This window comes from Nyctibius grandis, chromosome 1, assembly GCF_013368605.1.
Source record: "Nyctibius grandis isolate bNycGra1 chromosome 1, bNycGra1.pri, whole genome shotgun sequence".
Taxonomy (NCBI): Eukaryota; Metazoa; Chordata; class Aves; order Nyctibiiformes; family Nyctibiidae; genus Nyctibius; species Nyctibius grandis.
Window position 1 is genome coordinate 77,825,141 of NC_090658.1, and position 8,613 is coordinate 77,833,753.

General features: G+C 39.6%; 1 protein-coding gene across 1 annotated transcript; it reads right to left on the reverse strand.

The window, feature by feature from the left end:
- Positions 1 to 369: 369 nt before the first annotated feature.
- CCN6 (cellular communication network factor 6) lies at positions 370 to 8,404 on the reverse strand. The gene is made up of 5 exons (XM_068413420.1): positions 8,342 to 8,404; positions 4,816 to 5,092; positions 4,160 to 4,402; positions 1,179 to 1,372; positions 370 to 651 (listed from the first exon to the last, which is right to left on the reverse strand). Exons 1-5 carry the CDS (start codon positions 8,402 to 8,404, stop codon positions 370 to 372), a joined length of 1,059 nt encoding a protein of 352 aa, XP_068269521.1.
- Positions 8,405 to 8,613: the final 209 nt, after the last annotated feature.

The window sequence follows — 8,613 nt, forward strand, 5'->3', positions numbered from 1 at the left end:
TAAATTTTTTTTTCCCTAATCGGTTATCAGAACATATATGAATTTACATGTATTTGTCTTTGTGGGCAACAACTCGTTACAGTGGGGCATGAAGCTATCTTCCTGTGCCTTTTTTAATTACCAAATCTTCTCATTTTGGTAATACCAGTGTTATATACATCCTTCTCAAGAATGCATTCCCACATATAAAAACAATTAAGTTTGAAAAGATGCACTCTTACTTGCATTTTCCAGGTGCTATTTAAAAAAGAGAATATTCACATACATAGTTTCACTGCAAACACTGCTGTGGCAGGGGGTGAAGCTAACTCTTCAGGATGTGAATGTGCTGTTGCACTCGCAGTACGTTACAGTCAATGGTGTAACTTGTCATAAAACTTTGAGTTCAGAAAATATATCTCCTGGAGCACTGCAAATTCTCTGACATACACAAGATGTTATCCACATCATCTTCCACTTAAAGAAGCCTTCATTGGGACACTCAAACTGTACAGTGATCATCTTGGACTTATCAGGAATGCAGCACCTCTTGTCCAAGCACACCCCACAGAAAGTTAGTTTGTAGCTTTGAGTAGTTGAGCATCCGGAAAAAAATAGTTTTTCTGCTGTAGGAAGCTGGAATGTTGGTTGGCATGTTTTTCCTTTTGGCATCTTTAATATAAAAACAAAGAAAAGCCTGAGTTTTTACACATTAAAACCAAAACATGTAGGAAAAAATAGCAACATTTACATAGCTATATCTTAAAAATTACTCCTCATGAAAGCTGTCTTATTTTTTCTTCATCAGTCAACAAATAGAAATTATTTTCTGAGAGACTAAGCACCAGGACAGTGCTAGCAGCAGTTTTATTTCATGACATGGTCCTTAAGAACATGGTCTGGTGGTGGACTTGGCAGTGCTATGTTAACTGTTGGACTGGATGATCTTAAAGGTCCTTTCCAACCAAAAATATACTACGATTCTATTCTATGATTATATGACATTATGTTGTTTTGTTTGAAATTACACATCTGTAGTTTACTATTGAAACCTGAAGACTGAAGGAAGAAAAAGGAGTTATTTTATGACTGTTAAAAAAGAAGTAATTTTATATTAGTATTTGCTAATATATCCATTTTTCCTGTTACTTCCAGTTTTTCCATTTTCTATTAGGAAATCATTTTATAATAGACAGTACCTTTATTGTCTTCAGTGTATTGGTGAGACAAGGCTGGATGAAGCATAATCTCTTTTCTTTTTTCATTTCACATTTTCTGTTGTCGTTGGTCACTCTACTGGACATGCCTATGCCACAGGTCCTGGAACAGGGTGTCCAGGGAGTTGCCTGTACTAGGCACTTTTTCTTCACAACTAGTGGTAAGCTTCTGTAAGCTAAGACAGCAATATACGCTTTATGCAGCAGAACAGCCCCAAAAGGATTAATTGAAAATAAAAGGGTGAGCATTTGATTTCTGTTGATGAAGGCGCTTTTGTAGGTAAATCTAAAAATGAGGCATAAACAAAGTTATACAAAAGCCTTAGGGCTGAGCTGCCAGTAAAGTTGACTGACATTACGGATACTCAGATCCTAGGACTATAAAATTGCATGTTTTGTATGACTCTCCCAGTTTAATGGGATTAAAATGTTATGTGGAGAGAGTTATTTGTGGAATTTCTATGAAATGTCTAGAATGGAAGAGACATTGAAAATTATTTAAGGTCAAGCATAACTTGAAAAGGGGTGCTGAAAACGTTAGTGTTGGTTTCTTTGTAGATACTGTGAAAGCTTTGGGGTTTGTATTGAGGAACAAAATTCTCCAGCCACTTCTAGATATCACCAAAAAAACTGTTTTCTGATAGATTAGGGCTGGATTATGTGAAGTGTACCTAAAAAAAGAATCAAAATTGCAGTGCAAAAGTTCATGGTGAAACTCTGCAAAAAAACCCGTGTGGAATCTGTGCATTTAGGTAAGAACACGGGCAGAATTACAAGGATACCTGGAAAGTAGACAGCAATTTAAAGATCTCATTGCAGCAAGCAGATTAAAAGCCTGTCACAGATCTGCAACAAATAAAGGGAAGTTAAATGGTTGTTTGTACTTGGTATGTTTTTAAAGTATGACCTATGTACACCCCTATGTATCTAAATTAGGTAAGTAGAATTGACAAGGAAAGTCAGAAAACAAAGCAAGCACAGTGAAATGAAACTTAGCACTTGTTATCCATGCTGACAGAAAAAAGGCTTTTCAAGACAGATACTGGCCCATTGAGCTATTCGTGCCATTCACGCACAAATTGACAGGGTACTTCTGCTGCACTGGGAAAGGGGAAGACCTCGCTCTGAAACAAAATTTCGAGGTGCTTTTCTTCAGAGGGGGATGGGGTGAAAATGAAGTTCGTGCTTCAAAATATTTCTCTTGGGAAGTTTGCGCATTTGCAGTTCCTCATTTTCTACGTTGTCTGCTGTTTTCAAATACCCACTTTGGCCCAGGGCTTCAGTTTTGTTGCCTTCGTATGGCTCAGTTGATGGTAGCTCAGGGAATCTCACTGGAGTAGCTGAGCCTATTCTCTGCCTGGGAGCACTGTCCTAGTTAGCTGTCCTTCTCCGTCACCTGCCTCTTGGAGAAGAAACAATTAAGTGGGTTTGCATAACCTGAAGAATAGCATCCTTCAGCATGTACAGACACCACAGGGACAGGCTGTTGGATCCCTAAACCAAGTCAAATAGGAAAAGTGTTTTGCGAGCTGGATATCTTGTCTCAAGATTACGTTGTGCAGTTGATTCATATTCCTGAATAAACGCTGTGAGGTGCAGTGTTGCGGTCTACTCACGGAAGAGTTACTGAAAGTTGGACTTCAGCTTTTGGATCCATTGATGTGCTACAAAGTAAATGCCTTAATGCTGTTCTCCAGGTATCTGAAATACCCACAAACCCAGTTAATATATTTCACAGGGTCAAATGGTTTGGTTGCCATTGTTTTCAATGTGTTATGTTCTCCTGGGATCAGATTAGGAACGTTCTCTAGAAATTAAGTCCCTTCATTTGAAGCCAGTTGCCTTACTGAGTGTGTTTTTATACACAGTATTAAGTATACTTCTGTAAAAAGGCTTTGACAGTAGTTGTAGGTATTGTATCATAATTTTGAAGTAGAGATGAGCTTCCGTTTTTATTTTTGCTAACTTGCGTAATTACTGCTAACATGTTAGAAGTTGTCCAAAGTGAACTTCAGATTTTGTAAGTGGGTCTGTTTATCTTCAGATCGACTTACAGGTGTCTACCTATTTACTCAGCAGTCTTTTACGAAGATTTTCTGATTATTTTTGCGATCCTTTTATTTTTATTTTATTGATCCATGATGATGATTCAGGCCATAATTCAAGTTGCTCAAATAAATGGCTCAGCTTTCTGGTACCCACATTAGTTTTAACGAAGATTAGTTTCACCATGGAAACTTGCACATGCACAGGGAAGGAGACAGCACAAGGGCAGGCAGCTGTGGCTAGGGAAGGGACAGGATAGCTGCTTCTGGCACTGGTACTTCCTTAAAGTGGAAAAGAGACGAACTACAGTGTTCACAGCAGAGCATGAGTGAGGTTAAAGGGAATATCTACTGACCCTGGCAGAACTTCCTGGATAACTGTTGTGTGGTTTTGATCAGACTGAATAGTGAAGAAATTGGGAGGAGGGTTGTCCTTGCAGTGACATGAAATTTTGTGAATTGAGTAAAGATGCGAGGCAGTCTTATAGTTTTCTGCTTTCTATTGAAAGAAGAGGGCTGCAACATGTTAATGTATGTATGGGAAAACCAAGACTCCCTACCACCACAAAGCAGGAGAAAGTGAGACAGCTCCCAGGCTCTGAAATATCTGTCCACCAGCAACCCTAATCAGTCTGATCTGATGAGTAGTAAACCTCTGCAGAAAGATGTGTCGAAGGTAGCTTTGGCCAATTCCCTGGTGACAGAAGCTTTTTGCTTTTCGTATTCTTTAGGTTTAGAGAAAAGACTCTGTGACCTAAGAGTAAGAGGGGTAACTGGGACAGACCAGTCACCCTGGCAGTGGCTTTGAGCAAGAGCTGAGAAATTGCCAACGCACTGCTGGCCTGGCTGCTGGAGGCAGGGAGACTAAATTCAGCAAGGCTCACATACAGAAAAGTTTACCAGTGTAGCGAGGCACACCTGACATCAGTCTGTAGTTTGTTGATTGAAGCTGCTTGTGCTGTCCATGCCCACAGGTGGATTGTCCAGGCTTCTTTCTGCCCGTCACCCTGGCACAGGGACTTGCTGCTAGTTTTGGTGTGAATACAGGTGTACATCCAATTGCGCCACTGACACACAGGCACTTATAAAATGGGTTAGGTTGGAAGGTCTGCCCATTAAGGTAATAAACGCCATTAAGCTCACATCCTACAGCTATCAGATCTGCAAATGGTAAACAACAGTTACTAACACAGGAGGAGCACGTGGTTCCTGCTTACAGAGCACTAAAATGCGATCAGCCTTTACTGCACCCACAGCTTCGAGTTCTTCCCAGCCCAAACACCTCTTCTTTGTATTTATGCCCAGTGATAACTTTAAAGCAGTCATCAACACGTCTGCAAATAACAGGCTTGTGCACAATGAACTGGTTTCACTAATCCACACACAGGTAAGTCTAAAGACAGTCCCTGCCCTGCTCTCAGGTTCTCTGACTGAGCAGTCAAAGTCTGAATTAGGATAAATTGCCTAGCACAGAGCTGTGCAGCACCAGCAAGCAGAGTTTTCCTCTAAAACCATTCACCTGCGTGGTCCCACCCTCCTGGATTTCAAGAAGAGAACGTGAAAGAACAACTTACATGCACACACGCCTGTTTCATACCTAGGCTGGTCTTCCGAGTAGTCGCAGTAGAGGCCTTTGTGGGGATCACAGATGTCTGCTTCATTGCAGGTCTCTCCTGACTGCTTGGCACAGACCTTACAGCAGCCACAACCGTCCTTCACCAAGCTTACCCCAGGGGTGCAGTTTGGCACAGGTGGGCATCTGCATGGCCAGTGACAAAACTCCTTGCGCTGGTGGACTTCACCCGTTTCTGAAGGTTTTTCTCCAGGCTTCACTGGTGGGCTGTGGAAAAACTTACACACAGTGGGATGTTTTGAGAGCTAAATGCATTATGCGTAGTTGGGATAGAATAAAATGAAGTTGGGATTGAAAATACTGCGAAGCTGCATGAAGACACTTAACACTTCTCATCTCACAAGATCCAAAAATTGTGATGCTCTGAGGTTTGGGTAGAAGACAGAGGACCGATTTCATCAGTCACTGTCATGTATTGAGGTGTCATTTCACCAGTGAGCGTGGCCTACTGCTTGTTTGAAACACAATTCATTGGTCTTTCCTTTGCCTTCAATAGAACAAAACCTGTAGTAGAGCTCAAGTAAGAAAAAAGTGTTTTAAAGTAGATGGTGGATTTATTTTAAATATTCCTTCCCACAAACCTCTCAAATTGATCAGCTTTTGATTCCTCCTACTGTTTGATAGCCAGCTGCTGCCCTGTGTGCCACTTCTGAGGGCAAACACCTTTTAAAATAGTAAACATTGAGCGTTACTTTGGCTCAAAAATTTAAGTAGCTGTTTGGGAAGGGGTATTATTCTATTTACAGTTTCTCTTGGGCTAGACACAAAAATTGAATCCTGCAAGTGATAAGGGAGGCTAGTAGTTGCACTGAGCTTAATAGGTCATCTTCTAAGAGTATCTATTTGCCTGAGTGTTCACTGGATCCAGGGCTTACAGGGCAAAGACTTATCTGTAAAAGAGATTTGCATCAGCAGCGGGAAGTCAAGGTCTACCCAGAATTTACTGTTTTCCATGTTCTGTCTCAGAACTCATGTCTTCTTTTTCTTTTCTTTTTTTTTTTTAGGAGAAGGAAGTCCTAAGTAATTCTTGATGGGTCTATTTTTCTGAGGCATGGGGGAAGATTAAGTCAGCACAGAGTGAGAAAGGATTTATTTGAGATAGCTATATTCTGTCTGCTTTTGTGAAGAACTAAATCTGAAATGTAACAGCTTAGATCTTAGCATTAAATCTTTTCATGCTGCTGATTTCAGCAGAAATGCAGATTGTGATATAGTTATTCATCACGGATGGCTGGATCTGTAGTTAAGTGGGGGTACACGCAGTGTGTGGTCGCTAGTACAATGTAAGGCTTGGGAGCTGCTCTCGTTGAGCACCTCTGACTGTCTAAAGAGCAAGAGGGAAAGACAAGATCTAGTCCCTCATCAGGTGCCAGTAGCACCATCTAGCTTGCAGAAAAAAAAGAAAAAAATATATCGTAGATCTTTTCTGGGCCCATGAAGCCCCACCTATCAGCTTCTCTCTGTTCCTCCAAACTGCAGGGCTCTACTGATGGAGAAACAACCTCTGGCAGCGATGCTAAGGGAAAGCTGGGGAAGGAGTGTTTTTGCTGGGTTTCCTTTCAGTTCAACTTTCAAACTGGAAGTATCTGCAGAATTCAGCATTTCATATGTCATATACCACAAAAGCTCTTGCAGCATAATTGAGCTGGTCTAATCACATGCAGCAGAAAATGACCTTTAAAAGGCTTTTTTCTGCCACTAATTTCCATTTTTCATGGTCATTTACAACTATACTTACGATATCTTAATCCACAGCTACTAATGAAGCTCCAAAGTAGTAGCTTTCAAGTTCCTTTGGCTGAATGATTTTTAAGATACATATTAATTCACAGAGGCAATTCATATAATAAATGACTATTAAACAATGTCATGTGGTATTCCACGCAGCATCCTGAAGATAGTTTGCTAAATGTGTTATTTTGTTAATAATTTGCTGATAAAGGATTTCTTTTAATCCTTTTTACCTAAAGGCAGCAATAATATAGAAACAACTAACTTAAGTCTATGTTTTTTTTAGGCAGCTAAGCCTTTCCTATAAACCATACTGTTAATTTGATGAACATGTGCATTGGAGTGTAAAGCTTCTTAAAAGCTTGTTCTGGAAACAAGACACACAGGTGTTCCTACACATTTAGCAGCATTCAAGACTGTATGGGTGCTTTAGGAAACTCACTTTCTTGCAGAGTATTTTTACTGGGAATTTGGCCATGTGCCAGCTATATGAGGTTATGTGGCTTAAATCAGGTATCACATTTCAAAATGGGTATGTGTAGCAGGAAATAATCTGTGTGCTTTGACCAGTGTGTTTAATTTGTATTACAAATTAAAATGTTCTTTAAATTTACAGAATTTTACCTAAGCAAGTGATTTTTCTCTCCTTTTATAAGGGAAAGATGTCAACTGAAAGGTGTGAGACTACAAAGTATCCCAGTAAGAAAAACACCGTCAGGCAAATATCTGACAGTTTTAACTGTGGAATTACTGAGAAGCTCGGTCTACCTGAAAAATATTCAAAGATCTGTTAAGTTACAATGAAAATTTAAAGTCTGCTTGTAAAGTTTACATGCCAAAGGTTTTCTAAACCTTGCTTCCCAAAGTTTCTATACCAAAGCTATCCACCTCACACAAACTCACTGCATACTTTTCCTGATCCTATGGGCAGATCAGAAAATGAGACCATTGTGTAGGAATTCTTCATGTGTTGTTGTTTGTTTTCTTATGTTTTAAAGATTGAACAAGGTCTGTATGGCATAAATAAGCAAATAGCAAAAGTAGGCAATGTAGTATTGCTAATGTTCAGTTAACGTAGTCTGGCTTTAAATATGCAGAAAGTTAGCAGAGGGAGACAGTAGTTTGAAAACTCTCCATTTGACATTCATCTTGATCGTAAAGGAAAAATACACCATGTACACGTAAAGTGGATTTTCAAAATTAAGTAAATAAATAATGAAATTGGCCTTTGACACAAATACCTTCAGCAAAAGCTATCACTTAAAATTTTCTCATAAGAGACAAAGCATAACACAGCCCAGGTGCCTTTCTCATTTGTAAAACTAGCCTGAAGTCAGATCACTCTGTGTGTATATATATCTCTCTATATATATATATCTGGAATATGAGCGTGGACAAATGTTTACTTTCTTACTGCATCAGATGATAACCATTTGTGCTTATATTTTAAAAAAAAAAAAGAAGTAAGATCACTGACAATTTAAGCTTCCCAAACACTTTATTTTCCACCAAATCATATTAACGTACAGATTAGAGAGAAAAAAAATTAACAAAAATCAGGTCTGATGCAGTAAATAAGCTACAAATTAAATTTACTCAGGAGTAGGGAATGGCTCCTTATTCTTTATGAGGAATTTGCTTCTCTGAAATTTATTTTGTCATTAAGCAAATAAAACCTTTAAGCTGGGACAGGGTGAGGAAGGGAGAAATCTTTTTCTTCTTTTTAATGAACTTACCTGTTGTGTACAAGGGATGATGAAGATGGTGGGAAAAAGGAGCCACCGCATGTTCCTGCACATTCAGACGTGAAACTGGGAGATAGGGAACAGGCTGAGCTGTGTCAGAGGAAGAACTGAACACAAAGCTCTCCTCTGTCTCCCTTGCCAACCCTACTTTCCCCAGCACATGCATGAACACATACACACATTCACACTTGAAATTGTCCACTTCATACAGAACTAGCTTCACACTGAAATTTCCAACTGATCTTCTTTTCTCTGCCCAGCGC